Source organism: Varroa destructor, unplaced genomic scaffold (assembly GCF_002443255.2).
Source record: "Varroa destructor unplaced genomic scaffold, Vdes_3.0 BEIS01000003.1, whole genome shotgun sequence".
Taxonomy (NCBI): Eukaryota; Metazoa; Arthropoda; class Arachnida; order Mesostigmata; family Varroidae; genus Varroa; species Varroa destructor.
The window spans coordinates 27,368,147-27,387,408 of NW_019211456.1; the positions used below are offsets into that span (position 1 = coordinate 27,368,147).

At 41.5% G+C, this 19,262-nt stretch overlaps 1 protein-coding gene and 1 long non-coding RNA gene across 23 annotated transcripts in view; one reads left to right on the forward strand and one right to left on the reverse strand.

The window, feature by feature from the left end:
* LOC111247608 (calmodulin) overlaps window positions 1–2,054 on the reverse strand; it is a 42,748-nt gene extending 40,694 nt beyond the window's left edge. Inside the window, exon 1 of the mRNA XM_022798728.2 lies at window positions 1,906–2,054. Coding sequence (XP_022654463.1) covers window positions 1,906–1,908 — 3 coding nt within the window. The 5' untranslated portion in view covers window positions 1,909–2,054. The remainder of the gene's footprint in view (window positions 1–1,905) is intronic.
* Window positions 1–18,208, forward strand: part of LOC111247609 (uncharacterized) — a 39,031-nt gene extending 20,823 nt beyond the window's left edge. The window contains exons 1-6 of one of the 22 annotated variants that reach the window (XR_015324351.1): window positions 2,208–4,734; window positions 4,936–5,011; window positions 7,789–7,831; window positions 7,986–11,743; window positions 11,914–11,962; window positions 12,589–13,419. This is a non-coding gene — a long non-coding RNA (uncharacterized LOC111247609). Of the gene's footprint in view, window positions 1–2,207; window positions 11,744–11,913; window positions 11,963–12,588; window positions 13,420–14,724 lie in introns of those variants that run through there. The other 21 variants (XR_015324348.1, XR_015324349.1, XR_015324352.1 and 18 more) reach the window with 21 other exon arrangements.
* Window positions 18,209–19,262: the final 1,054 nt, after the last annotated feature.

The following is a 19,262-nucleotide window of genomic DNA, read 5'->3' on the forward strand; positions in this document are numbered from 1 at the left end:
TACGTCAGTACAAGTATATCACCATTTACTAAGTGATGCCCACAAACGTTGTATTATATAGTCGAGGTAAACAGTATATTTCGCCTGCTACTGTTGTGGCCATCGCGTAATACATTGATCAGCACCAAAAAACGCCCTGGGTTTCAATTATCCAATATGGTAGACCGATTCGACTTAAGCGATCGGAATCCAGCCATTAAATCGCCGTACAAATCCGAGCAAAGAACACGAACCAATATGCATAATGAACAGACGGACACTTCTTACGCCACACACCACCAGCTAACTAACGAAATAAACGGGCACATGACTCTGGTCCAGAAGTGGTAGTAACACGAGGGCAACAAACATGTGGCAACAGTGTGAAAAATGATCAAGGTTATATCTCTCTATGTATGCCTTTCTGGTTACGAGTCTGTCCAGGCTTCGACACTCAGACGGAAAGATATATTCAGATTGGGACAGAAGGTTTATGCAAATCAGAATAAAACGGTCAGAGATCCCTGTAATTATTCTTCTACTCGCACACAATGTATTATCTATTGTATTTAGTGTAATACTTCTAACAGTGCTTGTAACAGCCTTCTTACTCGTAGTGAGGCCATACGTACATAGGGAGGGGCTGGGATCTGTCGAGCTGGATCTCAGAACTGCTGCTGCTGCCGATAGTGTTGACACGGCGACTGTGTCGCCTTTGTCTGTCGGACTCAGCCTCTTTTACATGTTAAAGCAGTTCCTACTGAAATGATGCTGGTTCTCCCTGGGTGTGCCAATGGGCCCAGCTTCGACGACCGAAACACCTAACTACTACCAGCTCGCAGCCAACAGCGAACAACCAGTAAACTACGCGCAACAAGCTATTATTTGTGAAGGACTCCAATCGACAATGGCACGGGCGATCGGATTCATCGAGACGAGAGCGAAAGGGATAGACACTGAGTGACTGAATTACTGATTGTCTGCTCCACAGCATTTCATACGGAGTAAAGGATGGCGGCCTTGTGGAGTTACCACAGCTTTGGCTTCGCTGCTGTGAATTCCCCATATCGACCGCTACTGCTTTTAGTATTATATTCAATGAATGAACATTTCAAGGTGTTTTTTCAAGCCATCCGCTTCTTCCCTCCGTCGCAGCCTCACTGACCGAGCTCATCCTACTACAGTGGCGTTTACTACGGCTGTTGTTGTTGTTGTCGTTAGTTACTTCGTCATCGTTTAGCGGCCATTATCGGCCTCGGCAGTCGCTGCTACTGTAGCCGTTGTTGCTAATCCGTGAAGCGTTAGGATCGAACACACGGACGCACTCGGTAGCAGCCGCAACAATAATTGAGAAGTAGTAATAATGGTGGTAGTGGTAAACCCAACCACCTAGCTTGCCAATCAGCCGTCCAGCTCAAAAGCATTGCAGCAAAAATCGGCCACCGTTCGATAGATCAATGTAGATGTCACTACAATACGAGTACGATTAGTTTAGTAGCCCAGATTGGTAACGTAAAACACAACGTAAATCACATTTCTTGCGGATTGAACGCTGATTTTTTGTTGCGGCCTCGGTGCTTTTGTCGTCATAGCAGCCGTCATGGGTACCAGCAGAGTCCCTAGTCGCGTAATGTAGAATCGAACCTTAACACCGCCTCAACATTGTATGGTGCATTTTTCTGCTGTAATGCTACCATCAGCTCCTCCAGCAGTTTTTGGCAGCAGTCGCAACAGCCTATGGGATGACAGCTCATAATGACAGCTGACAGTGATTCTAAGGGGAAACGTAAGGTAGTAGAAATTAGACGCAATCATCTCGTTGTTTTCTCAACGGCCGAGCATTATCCTAGAGTGGAAATCACTTCAAGAAGATTCAGCAGGGGTCACGCACTTCATATAATAAGCTCCGAGCACGATTTCACTTACCATTGCCAACGATTTCACCAGATTTAAACGCTCAGTGCAGCGAGCCCACTCAACAACGGTCTTTGCCAATAGCCAACAATACACACCGACCGATCAGCTAGTACCCGAGCCGAACTGCAGTGGCCGCCGCAGCGCCCTCTGGGCACGACAGGCGCCTGGCGCGGCAAGGTGCAGGGGGAGGGGATTCGAAGGGGGCTATCCGTGACGGAAATGTCGTGCGTAAGTTCTCATCCCCTCGTGGCTTCTCGTTCAGTAGCCTCGATCTTCGGCTACGGCCACGGCAGCAGCAGCGGCGGCGACTCGTGTCGGCCAGCAGAGCCACTGGCTGTGCGGGTGATCGGTGCCTGTGTCGACACTCAGTGATGCCATAGGGTTGGCAACGGTTATGGCGGTTGGCAATGGAACAGATGAGCCCCGGAGTGAGTGTATGGCGAGCCAAACGATCGACAATGCACACAGTCGCGAGCGGAGTAGCAGCCGCCGCAGTTGCCGCCGCCGCCATGGGCAGCACACAGGGAGCAGAGTGGTGTGGTGCTCGCTGGCTGTCCGTCCGTCCGTCCGTCCGCCCGTCCGTCCGTCTGTCTGTCTGTCCGTCCGTCGCTCTGGCTATAGGAGCTGTTGAGACGGCTAACGATGCTGCTGCTTCTAGCCGTAGTGCTGATGGAAGAGGGAGCGGCAGCGGCGGCGGCAGCGGGCGGGTGGACTGCTATTGCGTTAGGCTGAAGCTATGCGAACTGGCGAATGGCGGCTGCTGTTCTCTCTGCTTCTCTATGTCTTCTCGCCGGACTCGTGTGTGCTGACTGCTGCCCCTCGTTACCGGCTGCTACCGTCATCTGCTGGCAACAGCAAGAACCAGGAACCGCCGCCGGGTTGCCGGCCGTAGCAAGAATCAACAAGAAGGTTAGGACACGGCGGCTGGCAGCCGGCCCGCCACTACAGCAGCAGAAGTAGCGATGGCGTCGGCGCGCTGGCTGCTACAGAGAGAAAACGAACGACGGGCAAATAGGAGGGCAAGCAAAGGACGAACGAACAGCGCAGCAACGACTTTATACTTCCGCCATCAGCTGTGGCAGTAGCGGCAGCAGCAGCAAACAGTCAGAACAGCAGAACTGACAGCAAAAGCTCTGATGATACGCAAGATTACTGTGGCGGAGTGTTGACGGCCCTCGTGTAGTCGGCAGTGGCCGTGGCGGCGAGAAGCTCGCCAGCGGCAGCGGAGGTCCTCGCCGTTAGCGGACACCGTGCCGCCAAGCAGAGCTGTCACCAAAGCCACCATTTGAGCCGCAAACCTACAACGGCGAAGTCGGGCTTTGGTCGCCGATGGGACGACGGCGGCAGTAGCGACGGGCCTGCACGGAGAGGAGTGCCTGCGCACGCGGTCACACGACCAAGTACACAGTCATATTGGGAGCAAGGCTACACACGCTGCGTACCTAATGGAGGCTAAGACCCCAAGGCAACCTACCCGTGGACAGGGACATAGGCCTCTGCGCACTTAGGAACTGGCACATGGCCATGAGTGGCCATGCCACGCTGTGCTCAAGGAGGTGCATGTACATGTGACATTTCGATGTTGCCAACGTTCACTTAAGCAAACAGACGGGACAAACACAGAAAAAAGAGAGACAAGATGGGAAGTACACAGCAGCGGGTTACGGCGGGCCCCACTGGGCACCCCTTACGCCCTGTATATTTCTGCATGAGTCTATGTACTCGACCAAGTATGAGTGTGAGTTTACGTGTGAATGGACCGTGCTGACTAAGCGTAGCCTTCGGTTCGGTCGTCTCTGACTGGATGTATGGCTTAGTGTGTGTACATGAATGCATGTGTGTAGATAGAAGACGAGGGGGATGTGCCAGTAGCAATTAGAACTAACAGCACTGGGCCGCTGTGGTCGCATGGTTGCAGCTGCTGTTATTGATGCTGCTATCACGGTGTAAGTTCCCGAATCCCTCATCCTTTCTCTTATTGGGCTCCCGTCGCCTTGCCCTCAGTCACTTCCAACGTTCGCTTGGCACTCTCACAGGGACGTTTCTCTGGAACAGCAAATAACTGCCTAACGCAATTGGACTGGATCTCTACGTCTTTACGGTTTTTTTTTCTCACACGAGTCCTTGCTAATGAATTCTGGGATTAATGACGAAGCATCTTTCCCCGGCAATACCTCCTCTCTGGCAAGCGTACGCATCCCCCTAAACCTCCAGCACCCCTATGGCGAGCCTGAACCTACTGCATCATCAACCATAGCCACACAATGCCTGTCGATGGCGGAAATAGCAAAGAAGCAGCACTACTAATCCGGTACTAGCCACAGTAGAACGGTACAACTCCAGGTAAGCATCTGGACAGCCTGCAAATCAAGTGCACAGGGAGGGAAGGCACTAGCTATAGGCAACAAAGGAAAAGTCAGGGCGTTGCTTAGTAAACTACCAAACAAGCTCAGTTGCCGCCACTTCACTCACTGGCGAGAGGCACTCGTTTGGCAAGTCCACTGCATGCTCCTACATATTGTCATTGCAGCATCCACACATATAAGCACGCGTCAGCAGGGTCTAAGTGTACAGAAGACCGTGCATTTCTCGCGTGCTGCTATGGCCGTTGTCGCGAAACCTCCCTAAAGGATTGTCCGCTGTGTCATGGAGCAAAACAGACCAGCCATACAATGACATTGTGGCCTGTAAACCGTTGATATCTCCCTAGTTGAATCACCGGTGCGCTATCATCGTAACAGTAGCAGTAACAGCAGCGAGTGTTGCTGTCGCAGCTGACGCTTCAGTGAATGAAGAACGCAGAATGAATTAACGCGCTAAAGAATTCGCCCCTATGATGTACGTGCAATTTGTGTTTTGACTTGGCTTGAGAGACAGACAAAAATTGGCTAGGGATGCTGTTTGCCTTCGTAGCGAATTCAGCTTCTATCAAGTCTTGTTACTATAACCCATTAATTATAACAGTCGGTTTACTGTTAATACAGAACTAAACATAAGCTTAAAATAGCTGTGTATGGTCTAGAGCTTTTTACATTGCAGGATACTTGTGAGGAGAAAAGGAAAACGAACCAGAGATGAATGAACTAGTTGTGCGTTGACGTATCCGAAGAAGCTGGTAGGTGAAACTCGGGGTCTAGATGGAATTCTAGTTAGCAGTTGCTCTAAGACTATTTCGAAAGGTAGGAAGTCCTAGTTGCATTGAGCAGGAGAATATTTTTAGCAGGAGAGCATCTTGTAGGGATATAAAAGTGGCAGAGCAACGGAGCAATCAGAACAAGTCGGAGTTGACGCCACCTTAACTAATTATGGATAAGTCTATCTGTCTTTCTTGAAACTATTGTTTTTAGCCTACGAGAGAAATGGGCTCGATTATATCAACACCATGTCTAATTTAGCGCGCAGAAATTTTTCGCATAGATGTATTGCTCAGTCGGCAACAGGTTTGCGGTTTAATGGCGCAAGGCTTAGTAATTAGTAATTAACAACTTTTACCAACTGACTAGCCAACGCCGCTCTATTCTTCTATCAAAGCGGTTAATGAAAATAGGCCGGCTGTTAATGATATATACGGTGCGTTTAAGGCATAGGGGTTCAAGCAAATTCTAAAAAAATTTACTGGCAATTGTTTTTCTGACAGATGAATCCTGCCTGTCGAAGGATTCGGCCCCACTTTGTATGCGTCAGTCTAGAGTTTATTCGCTAAATGCGAAATGTAATGTTAGCATTCTAGGAGGTAACGCAGGAATGAATTAATAAAATTTGTAAATCAAACAGAAACATATAATGATAGCCTTCTCCCGCTATAGATTTCTGCCAATAGTTGTTGTCTGTTGCGACTGCTTTTTTGATGTTCATTTTTAAATTCTTTTTTCTTTTTTAATGCACGAACCCCAAATCACCATTTATATATATAAATATATATATTATTTATACACATAACGCATATTCAGGAAAGAGAAGTAACAGGAAATATACGACTTCATGGTGCTATAGATCGATACATTAAAAAAATAGAAATTTTAAGCAAACTGCCATCAATGGCATACAACTTGGGAAACGGGTTAACTTACACCGTTATGCTAATGATATCTAATTGAGAAGGAAGTAAAAAAAAAAACAAAAAATAAGAAGATTTTATTGAGGAATCTTTTGAGGTAGACGTAGATCATACGTGAATGTCATATGTCTGTGAGTGAGCAAACAAACAAAGGACCCCATGGTGTTACTTAAGCAGCGCCAAAGGGTCGATAGGATAACGTGGACATTTCACTCAAAGGAGCGTCGGAACCCTGTACGTATATCGAACCAAGCGTTTTTTCGACAAGTTAGATACCAAGCGCGCTTATGTTAACGGCGGTGCAAGATCTATCATTCGAATAATGTATTAATCCTATATTGATTAAAAGTTCTTTGAAACTGAAGTAAACAATTTCCATAATTTACATAATGGCCAAGCAATATCATTATATAAGATTATAGTGTGTTATCTGTCTATAATTACAATAACTTTTGTTTACACTACGTTATTTTTTAGGGGTGTAATAGTCACCCAGAGCAGCTATGTAGAATGTTAAGGCTTTAGACCAGCTGACCGGGTGTTTGGCGTTTGTTTCAGTTTCATTTTGCTATTTTCGTATATTTTTCTATTATAAGATGGCTGGCTCTTTTGTCCATTTATAAATTCGAAATCAATAATTTCGACTGCTTTAATATTTCGTAAAGCGTAATTTAGTGTAGCGTGTCGATTGCAAACTTCGTTGAGATATGCGAAGGCATTCAGGTGCTTTGGTGAAGTTGTGAACCTGGTCTATTTTTTGTATTTTAAACATAGCAAGCAAACACACACTGTGTCATTCATGGACTTAGCACAATTGTATTGCTGTATGTACACGTAGTTTTGAAAAAAGAGTTTTAAATATGCAGTGATTAGTACAGAATAAAAAAGTACGGATACGGCATTTTCAACGTTTATTTTCAATGTTAACCAACACACGTCACCCGTTCAACACTTGCATTGACATTCGACAGCGACTTTTTCTACGACGCGAGCAAAATCAAACCATTATAGAAGGAAAATGGTTGGTGTGATGCCAAAATCATGAGCTCGAGCTCCCCTTTAAGCAAAGGTAATGCATGGCGCTTATCCACGTAGCTATGCACAAATTGATAAACCATTAGAATTTATCAGTTGCACACACGACGTTTTCGCCGACCGGATTCCGAACCATCAACCAGCCAGCCAGCCAATCGATCGACTAATCAATCGAGCCTTAACATAACATGCTGTTGGAGCTCCACACGAACTTATTGTATCGATTACGGCAAATGTTCGCCAAACGCCAAAAGATTAAAAAAAATAATGCGCACTTCTACTATTAACACATGTGACCTTAAAACTAATTAATCGATTTTCACAGATGCTGCACTGATTCTATTCAGAAACATCGGCACTGGCAGATATAGAAAAATTTGTATTTCTTTACTTTTTGCCGATGATATTCCCTTAAAGGGTTGAGAAACATTAGTTAATTCGTCAACACTGTAAGAATAACTTTTTTACTCGCAGGAGGGAATTAGCTATTTTAAAGCCGTTAGTCCAACTATACTTACGAGTAGCTACTGAGTAAATTCGCTTAACTGGCAACTTTTTTCAGGGACCCTTAAAGACGTTTTTGCACTGCATGTTTAGTTTAAAACCTTTAGGTAAGATTTGTTCCTTCATGATATAAGGATATGTCTACTGCTAGTAGATTGTAATTATTACTCTATTCTTATGTTATGCGTTAATATGCTCATTATGTGATGATTCTACGAAATGTTTATTTTAGCTCAGTACGACGTATACACACGACGTATATACACTACTGTCCTTATAAAGCGTTTTCCTTTCAGATGCTTCTCAGACACATCACCCTCGGAAGTGCCTCAGGCTGTAGTAAGTGTGCTTGCTTTGGATTTGTATTGGTAGATGGTGTACATATTCAAGATTGTTTCAAGTAATGAAAAATGTGTCGCGAAATGATCGTACGATGCCTTAGTAAGCTAGGTATTTATCCCTGCTTCGAATTATCCTTGTTATCGCGTTACAGGTAGGAGACATAACAATAAACAGCCAGATGCTATATGTCAACCTGGGACTGGCAATCAAGTACACTTTATAATATATTAAGCTGGAGTAAAAATCTGTCTCATTGTGAAAGAATGTGAGAAAAATATGGCGCAAGATATGGCTCGAATTGTCAGTCGCTACTTCACGTTAGACTACGAAGTAAAACCATGTGCAATGTTTTGTTATCCATCTGACCAAAGCTCATTAAGGAAGATTATTCAATCTCTATGGATGCACTTTCACAGAAACAAAGTGCTCCATCATGATGCGCAGAAGGCCTCCCTAAAATCTAAAAAATCCAAAAATCTAGTCTTACATGGTGGACGCTCCAGTGGTTTTGATCTTCCTGATTCCTCTTTGCAAGTAGCTCCTCTAAATCATCGATCAATTTTAGAGATTTAGAGGATCGGCCAATAGTTTCTCCTCTCATATGTAGACTTGTACGAAACTCTCCGATAACATTCATAAAATGATGGTTTCTCGCCACTTATATCCATATTCGTGTCTGTACTCACAGCTATATTATACGTATTTTTTTTCCTGGGACTCACAATTTGTTCCCTCGTTTTTTAATGAACCCAACGCCATTATTATATCCTACAGTAAAACTACGCTACCGCTAAATGGGAGGAGGATGGAAACAATTAGAAATCTCCGATACAGAAAGTCACGTTACTTTTTAGTGTTTAATTCACCGGAGCGGGCATGGAATTAACTACTTTAGTTGCTGTTTCAGAAAAGATGACGCCAGACGTAAAGGGTAGCAAGTACATGAAGAACTGATACCTTACTAAGCGGTGTACATAAGTTGAGTCAACGCAATCTATCTTCGTTTTTCAGTAACTTTTATTGACACTTCTCATATAGCACCTTTGTCTTAGCTGTAGGCATATATAAGTTGAAGACGAAACAATCTTTGCATTGACCTACATATGCCTATCTACACGTCAGCCGAATTGCTTATACGAAACTAGGTTTCAGTTTGCGTGGAGATTGGAAACCTGTTACTAACTGGATAAACACCGCGTACTTTAAACGTGCTCAACAAGCTGAGAGATAGTGGCCCAAATAAACCGAGAAGAATGCATTTCTAATTGTAAAAACGTACATGTGCAGAAAAACACATGAACAAATGTTAACATAGTAACTGTAGCGTGCACGTTCGAAATAAAAAAAAATTTATTTGATCATTTCAGAATTCAGACCATTACTACTTACAATATTTTGTTTATTGTAAATGTAAGATTTACTGAATTAAGACGAGGGGCCCAACAATTTAGGTTTGAATTAAAAACAGACTACATTCTGAACCATATGCGTCGCATGTTCAGCTGATAAATGTTTACTTACGGATGACCATGCAGGTAAAAAAATGCTGAGCGAAGTCCCACACTACCGTGGAAAATACGTAGATGTGAGGCCATAAACAGAATCCGCGCATTTTTCTCCTGAGAAAGACAGGTTTGACTAAATACGCACATTTCTAGGTGTAGTTGAATTTGATGTAATGCGCATAGACTCGCAGATAAACTACCGATTCCGAGAATCCATGAGTGCAAACATGCATTATATTTTGAATAGTTGTATATAAAGGTGCTTGTTGTTATTGGAAACGGTCTATTAATGAGATATTTAAAGTAATTCAGATGCAAACTGTAAGACCTCAGTATGCTTGTACGGTTCAAAGAAAGCTCGAGGTTCTGGTGAGCACCATTGCTACTTCTTGAATATCTATTGATAAAACGGCTTCCTTAATTAAATTATGCGATTGCACAGTAAAAAATATTCGACGATAAGTTTAATCACATATTGTGCTATGACAAATCTACAGAACGAAACAGTAATTGCGACAAGCTTTGCTTGGCTGTTTGTCGTAGCGGGCAAACGTTTTTCTTGGTAATAGAACAGAGCCAATTTCTACAAAAACAACATGTTCATCGTGAAGAAAAATTGTTTCCTTATCAGCTTATCGACTATCATCCAGTCTACTTTCCGCGCTGGACGATTCTCCGCCAGAACTAAAAACCGAAAAACTCCAAACCGTTTTTACTTAAATATATAATGAATATTGGAGTTAGATTTATAGATATACCTAGTCAGACTGAGGCTTAAGGCAACGTCTATGAGTCTGGACAATGTGATACCGCTGGTATTGAAATGCTTTTGAGTATTCTACAACCAGTCACATAGCACTTTGTAGTATTAGATTTCAGTTTCCTTTTACTTATATAATAACATGTTCTTTCTGATTTTTTTCAAGCAATGACATGAAACGCTAAGGAGGACGTCATTCACTAGAAGTCCTGCATATAGTCTAGACATGTTTTCTTCGACACGAAATTGGTTTAATTTGAAAATCCATCAATGCGTTCTGTTTGAAATTAAATCACTTCCAAACTAAAAGAAGTAATCTCTAAGTTAGATCGTTTCAAACCAAATTGGGCAAAGCTTTTTAATTAGTGTAGACAGTTCTCGTATCAAATTGGACTTTTTGGGCTTTATAATTCGGTTGTGAGATATCGGATGTAGTTCATCTCAGCAGCATCAACTTTTTGGGAATAATAAGTCTTCTAACTAGACTTGAAGCTTAAAATAAGAAGAGCAAAAATTGAAGAACCCATGCCTTTCTTTCATTTGGTCGACTGAGTTACTTTCAGTATATACTTTTGCTCTTAACCTTGATTGTTTAAGACACCTTCTAAACATATATATAAATATATATAATGTCGACATAAAGGATTAATTCAGAATCTTCACTGGTAGGTTAGCATAAATACGGCACAGAAAATGGACCGAAATTATAATCTATCAAAGCCATTTGGACCCAAGAAATCGTTTGCACTAGTCAGGCATCGTTCGCAACATGACAAAAAAAAAGACTTCTCACCTGTTACTATTGGTCTTCAATTCTTCATAACAAAACAAAATGGTTCGTCTGAACCATTAAAAACAACTATCACAGCAATAAAAAGTAAGTTAATAAAAACTCAGCAAAAGTCTGCAACTCGATGACGGCTTTTGTCTCAAACACGCTACTTTAGAATAAGCAAAATGCCCAAATGAAGTCATGAAACAAAGATAATATAGAGTCTTCGTAATAACATTCATATTTTATTTTCGGTTATTTTCATTGGCGCGGTACGGTATATAAGTCAATACGGGCAAGGCTAGCAACTTATTAAACCCCTAGTATTGCTTCGTTCACAGGCTCAGTCAATCAGCGTAGATGCCCATCGATACCTTTCGTTTTCGTTTTTCCGAATACAGTTTCAATGCCGTTATCGTAGTCAAACTACGCCTTAGGTGCGTTGCCACGGTAACCATGATCATGTGGCCAGAGCTGGTTCAAATCTTGGCATTTCCGTATTTAGTAAGTTCGATGGAGAAAAAATCGATGGAGAAAGGAACAACAAGACAAGTCTCAAGTTATGTCTAATAGCTTGAGTACTAATTATAAAAAAGGCCGTGATCGGTGCTAGATGTATCTAGTAGACACGTTCAAGTTTAAGTGATCAATCTGAAGTCTTTGAGCGGCATGAGCAACCATTAAAGGCAACTGGGTCAGTCAGCTCATGTGAAGTGCGTCTAACAGTTATACGTACAAAATGTACGATATTTAATTAGTTAGAACGGAAGTTAGTAAATTAGAACGGAAAGAATATAATTCATTAATAAGGCCGCCTGATCCTACTGAAATTATCGTTCCAGTTCAGCATTTACTTGGAAGACGAACGAGCGGTAAGTAAGTTTTCTAACGTAAAGTTGACTCACCATCTTCGGAATGATTTTTCGGAGGTTCCAGTAATGAGGGTCTTGAGCTGCAAAGACCCTTATCAAGACACACACTTAGGAAACTCATCTGTTTCATAAATGTTTCAGTAAAAAGACTTTTTATATATTTATTTTAGTGACTACACAACCTATGTCGGCAGCCATCTCACCGTGCCAATCATTTTGGTAAGAAATAAAACGTAAAAGCAAAAACATCGAAATCCGTGGTTTTTTAATGTCATTTTGCGGATAGTTCAATTTACTTAGCTTTTTTTTTGTAAATTTAAGGAACATTTCAATCGATTCGCCTTCTTTGTAGGGATTTACATTTTTTGCGGGGATTGCTAAGCTTACTATTTGTAGAAGACAAAGCTCGAGACTCTTTAAATTGCGTACGTTTTTGGAACAACTAATCGTTCGGATTCGGAATTTTGATTTTGCTTCATAATCATATCTGTAGTGATAACATCTATTATGCTACATTGTGGGAACATTCGATGATTTTAAGAAAAACCCATCAGAAGCTTAAATAAATAAATATATAATGGTTAATATACGTTCTTGTACGAATATCGTTAATGCAGTTATTCTACATTGCTTATTTGGCTTGTTATTCTTGGTGAACGCCTTGTCACCTTGTGTCTTAACAAGAAGCGGCTGAAGGTACATTCATCTCCCTATCATGTGTTCACGTTCTTCAAAGTTATTACAATTCAGCCTAACCTAACTAATTTCATTTACCGCACGGTAGCGGTGTTGGTTATTTTTAATATTACGCCATCATGCACTCAAAATGTACCGACCTTTCACAGGTTCTACAACTCGACTCACAGGGGAAATCTGTAAATTGCATCGAAGAGAAGTTTGAAGGAATCGTTTTAAACTGTTCGTTTAAAGGATGAAACCGAAGACATTCAGTACCTACTACAACAGACTGTACGTAGAAAATGGACACTTCAGTGGACAAGTTTCATGGGATTTGTAGAAGGTATGCTCGTGTTTGGGTGATTCTAAAAGGAAGGAGAGAAATCGTTTTCTGACGAATGGCTCCTACTGACCGAGTGACACCCAGTAGGCTCTTGGATGCACTAAATAATTTGTAGACGGCCCATAGAAATCTTTTCAGACCGTTAAATCAAGCTCAATTTTAGGAACCGCAAGACATGGCATTGAACAACAGGCAAATGATGCAATAGCTTACGACTGGGCAAAATCAAAGGGTAAATAAAGTAGCAAATAAGAATAGAAACTAGGCTCTTAACATAGGTTATACAACGACGTGGCCACACGATAGTAAAATATTTTGTTTTGACCTTCTGCTCTCTGTCTTTCACATTTTTATTATATAATTTCTAATTAGATATAACGTAAAATCATTGTTTTTATGTAATATATAGTATCAAATAACAAATAAAGGTCATGTAAAATTACAATCATGAAGCCGCTGCAAACTCGTGGCGCTGCAATCGGCGCTGCTGTAAATTGTTTGCACAAAGACAAGCTTTTAACAAATTTACGCTCAATTTTAATCGGACTCGTCATTGAACAGACCCTGTCACAAATATGTTGCAGACAAATGTTGTAGATATAGTATACAAAATGATTGATTACGCAATATGTGATGTCGAATTAAATGCATGAAACATTGGCGTGTTTTCTTTCGAAGCATCGCAGCCAAAAAAGAAACCCTACCTTTAAAAAACTTGACTTAAAGATGCAAACTGTGCATCCTTGTTATTTGGTCCATATAAGTGCTGTAGTTCATTGTCCTATCAGCTACTTCTTTTCAAACTTGAGTCTTCTCAGAAAAGAAATATGAGTCATTGTCGCGTCTTGTATGACAGGCGCATGCATATTCTTAATCGTTGTTCTTCTTGTTGCACAAAAGCGATTATAGATTGAGGGTATTTAGATCCTCCTTATTATTGCTATTATGCCTTCTTATACAAAGCTATTCGAGGCCTCAATTTCAAAATCGCTTTCATTATTTAGATGCCGATATGTCGCTAGTATAAGTTTTTACAGGTAATGTATTTCTCTGGAGTGGCACGTTTCTATGACAGCCTACTGGGCCCTAGAGAGCAATATTTGCAAGCCGTTTTTGCCCTTTACTAACACTTATTGGGACCAAACTAGAAGAAGCATGTTGCGCAATAACCAAAAGGCTAGTTTACTATCAAATCTATAATATCTCGTCGGCCTTAATCATCTCGCGAGTAACGATTTCTTCAGCAGACTATGGAGCCGGTTATTCTTATCAGAATTTTCTGAGAGATTATGCTTTATACCGATATGCTATACTACTTTGTGTGACACAACGCATAAATGTTTCTTATATGCGGCAAGTGTATACTGTAGTACCTGTGCAATTACTGAGTAAGTTACGTTAGAAGAAAAACGCTTTTGCATGGACACGATAGAGAGACCAACGTATCTTGAGGCCCTGTAAGTAAATAACTTCAAGGGATAATTCTTTACTTATTGATTACTAATATTTTTAGAAACCAGTAAGGCATCATTTTAGAAGAAACACATTATAAATTCTGATAAGAAAATGTTTCGCTATACAGTAGAGTTTCTCGATCCCATATACGAACGCGTAGGTGTCAGTATTCGATGAATTTTTGTGGCGGAAATTTGCTCATTTAATGTACGGATATATATATTTACATTCAGTCAAGCAGCAAGGCAGATGATCCCTTTTCAAAACTTTTTCAGTACTTTACTTCGAAACTAAGAATATTTACTTGACATGGCGTATCTAAAGGATAACATTATGAATAGACAGCGATTATGTATACTATATATACAATTATGCGAACATTATATTAAGTTATAAGTATAGTGGCATATAATAATAGTTTATGATCCAAATGAGATATTGAGAACTAGTTATATTGAGTCACATGACGTGATTGGCGTGTGTTTTTATGGTGTATTCCATGCAGCGTCAAGCACAGATGACTACGCTCAACAAAAACAACAGTAGCGAGAGCCGAAACGACCACGCGATTATATTAAGCATCCAGAGCAATTTCTATCATCGGTTATGCATGACGTTGTTGGTTTCCAGCCATCCCCTACCGGCGATTTCTAGCGAGTCGACTCAAACAAGAGCATGCGCGATTTGTGGCTGGTTCATGCAGGTTATAAACAAATGAACGAAAGGTTACAGCGACAGGCGTCGCCGAACTTCTAGCTTCACAAAGAGGGCAGTTTGCTTTTCCTACAAGAGGCTACAAGCGCCGATCCTAAAACTACCAGTTAAACCGGTTGAATTTTCAGAAGCTTTTAAAGACAACCCCCGGGAAAACTGTTTCGAACGTCAAGGTCACACTCTTCCTACAAGGTTAATGTTACTACGACGTGGAGGGGCATAGGTTTGTATTCACGAATTCTAGAGGTTGGGCCGATTGGGGACGCAACTCGTGTCAGGGCTTATGATATAATAAGAATAAAACAAGTCGTCAACGGCCTCACATAAACTGATCTCGTTTTATTATCTGACTTCAAGGGAATAGCGCTTTTATTGCTTCTGCAAATCTGATTAAACAGTGGTTAAGGACAGTATTGTATGCATAATATAGTTTTAGATCACAGGATAATGTTGTAAATGTGAACATGGGTTCTTTTTACTTGATGCATAGAATCGTCCAGTGTTTGTAAGGCATCGATTATGATTCCACTGCTGGCCGATCGCTTTGAATATAGCATTCCGTTGTTTTTATTCCTTAAGCAGTAGGGCCTTAGCCGGTAACAATGATATGTTTGAACAATGCAAAAGCAGTTACTAGTGGATCATTTTATCGTTAAATTACAAGTTATATGTAATCGCTAGTTGCAGATCCTTGGGTGAACTCGAGGCATTTACAAACCGATTCTAGTGTGGTTCGATTAGGTGAGCATTATGTTAAAACTTTCTTGACAGCTCTGTCATAGAGGAAGATCGGGGCTATATATTTCTTTGTTGCTAAATCAGGAAACGCAGTGGCTACTATTTCACGGCTCGCTCGGCTATATCCAGTTCGTTCGTTTCTGTTCTACATGAGCTTAGGTCACCCATGCGCACTCAACCATGTAATGGCATATTTGCGCTTAACTTGCAGAAATAACATATGCTTATCCTATCACCTTATCATAAAGAATTAAAAATGTAATAAATATGATGTAGAACTCAATGAAAATGTTACGTAAATTAGTTTGGGGCAATGTTCTGCCTGTTATCGACCATCGTATCTACATCTTCTTTAAATGGTTACTTTATTTATCATTGAGTTTAAACGCTTCTCCGATTTACTTCGGATTGCACGCAGTTTTGTCACCTTAGGTCTAAACCTGTCATTTAGATTCGGCAAGATCGATTCAGGTTACCCATAGTCTAATAAAATGAATAGCATCGATCTACCTTCAAGCAACAGCGGTCGCTTAAGTGCACCATCTCGAAGGCGTAATAGGGAATCTGTTAGTAATCATCCTGCAGCGATCACTGTTACGAGTTTTTTTAGTATTTAACTATATATTGGTAAAGAATCAGTCATTCCCGAACGTATACGCATACGAACAAGATAATAACTTGGCGCTATCTGATATTAATCTATTAGCGCTTCGTTTGTACTATACCCAATATCTATAAGCTATTTCGGAAAACTACCCGTTTGGTGTCGATAGTCTATTTTATAACAAAAAAAACTTCACATACGTGTCCAACAATCGAAGCGAGGATTAATAACAAATACAAAATGTGCGTGTAGGTATACCCTACAAAAATCTATATGAACTATGACTTTTAACAGTTTGAGCCCTAAACATAAGCTACTACGCCTTTTCCTCATGTGACTCAACATCTAATTAAATTTGTTTCACTGGAGCAGATTCGTACCGCGTTTTGATTACTGTTTTCAGCAGTATTCTATAGCGAATAAATCTGGTACCGATACCATGAATTCTCATGATATTTTGGCTACTGTTGGCACCACCGATATCCGGTTTTTGGTTTTTCTATTTTTCCCCAATTTTCAAAAGTTGAGCACACGAGGTCCATTCCTACTGTTTGCTCCTGCTCAACTAAAATTATCCAGGAACATGTCTGTACAGTGCTTAGCTTCTTTACAGTGGGACTAGTTCTAGTGATGCTGTAAAACAGAGAGTGAAGCTATACGTAAACCATTGTATGGCGTTTCAACGAACGACAGATAAAGCCTTGACCGATCTGTGTTAACTCGTTTTTTTGTTCAGGGGAAACCTACCAATGACGGAGTCAGGAGATAACGACGGTGTTAGTAATTGTAATCGAAATAATATTACCCCTCGTGACTGATATGTGAATCGTTACACGCCATGCGAGTAAAAGTACGGCCCGTATATGAGTGTAACTTAGTCGGCATTGATCTTCGAGGTCGCAGTTTTATGACCTCAATGTTAGGCATGTGTACATGGACCCAAAAAAAAAAAAAAAAAAAAAAGTACCTCTTCAGTCATAGTTCGCACAGGCCCTCTTATCCCAATATATAAATATGTGTTTGCCAGAAGTTTATGTTGACGCGCAGGGACGCGCATGTCTGGTTTTTTTTTATTAGAATATGTCAACGTCCTTTTTACGTTAGGCCCTCGAAGTTGGCACGCAGGGACAGATTCATCCGCTGAAGTAAAGAAGGGTGATAGGGCCTACATAGATGCTCTCACCCACTGATTTTAGGTGTGATAGACGAAATTAGACGGATAGATTGATTCTGCTCGCCTAGTCTAAGGCATGCGGGATCGCATTCTGATCTTGCCTTGCGACATATACATATATACATCGTCTTGCCAATGCAAGCTTCCTCTTATTATACACAGATATTTATACAACTAGAGACGAATATGTACTAAACTTCATCCGAATAAGAAGCACAATTATCAGCATAATTGCCGGTAAAAATTTAATTTGCCACTAGAAATATCTTCATTTTCAACTTAATTTGTGCCACATATATATATGTGTCTGTATGTGGCGACAGACCTTAAAATATATAGAAGCAACAGTTAAATCACCTGGGGAACTGGAAAAAACGAAATCATTATTATATATTACAAATTTACTTATGAACTGAATTTGCTTGCTTTACATTCGGCAATTTAGATAATGCAATTTCTGTGTATGTTCATGTGGGTCCTTTCTAATGGCGAATCTGCATTAGCAGTTTTTGTGCTTTTGTTGTTACCACATTTTGTAACACCTACAATTCAGTTTGCCTCGTTTAAAGCAACAGATATGTAGTGCTGAGCAAAAATAGTTTAAGTGGCAACATTGAGCACTGCCTACGATAATTATTAAATAGATATAGGTAATGTACAAGATAGATTTAAGTACGCTCCTATATAGCAAATCTGCGAGACGTTGTGGCACAATATTTTGAAGTTTGGTATTACGTAAGTAATTCCAAAATGCAAAAATAAAAGTATTCGTGATGCTACCCTAAAAAGTGTCCCTTTTTTTGCTTTGCAGGCACAAAGAGGTGGTCTAATTGCCCTTTGTCTCTTCGAAGCCCCAGGTGCCCATGGGCCTTGTATTATATACAGCTGATGCAACATTTCTTTCGTACACCGACCGCCCTATCTAATAATCATCAAATAATCGGTTGAACGACTTGTTCAGTTACTATCTCTAATTATCTACTACCTGCCCCAATACTCCACCTCTTTTTTCTCTGTTAATTTTTTTTCCCCAGTTAATATGCACGCCTCTTGAGCCTACCAACCGTTTGGACAGGACTCTACCAAAGATAGGATACGCATCGTGCGTGCCTCTAGCTTAACGGCCCGTCCGCGAACACGTCGCGTTCCAGCTAACTTCTCGAGCGATTGAGCAAAACCTCAAGATTCCTGAGTGTGTTTACACATCCGCCAGGTGTCGCCTCACTCGGTGGATCGCTGTCAAGGATAACAGACGCAAGGGACCTGAGCACCTCGGTGAGGTATGGCGCCAGTATCCAAACGGATCACTTGGTGACTGCGGAGAGTTGCAGCGGTCCATGGACTCGAGTCGCAAGAGTGCATGACGGGTGCAACGCTTGCTACGGGATGCCAAGCTTTATAGGGCCGTGGTAAAGCTGTCGTAAAGCTTCTGTGTCTGCCTTCCAAAAGAAGAATGCGAAGTTCTGCCTAGCGCATAGGCTACGGCAGGGTGCGAACGGTGGCATGGTAATCTTTGTGTATGTTTAAAATCGTTTTTTCCCTTCTGGTGTTCCAACATAATCATTCGCTTTCTATCGTCCTGTGACACATTTGCCGAAGAGAGCTCTGCTACTACGGCGACTGCCATCGCCGGCGCTGGCCACCGACTTGCTACCTTTACCTGAATAAAGGCCTTTCTTTCACAGCCACTGGCATCGTTCCCTCTCGGTTCCCCTGCTAAACAATCGGTTAGGCGTTTGTTCGCTCTTACTCGTCGCACGTACGCTAAAAGCACATGACATGCTTGAGCGGCTTGGCAGGACTGCCATTACAC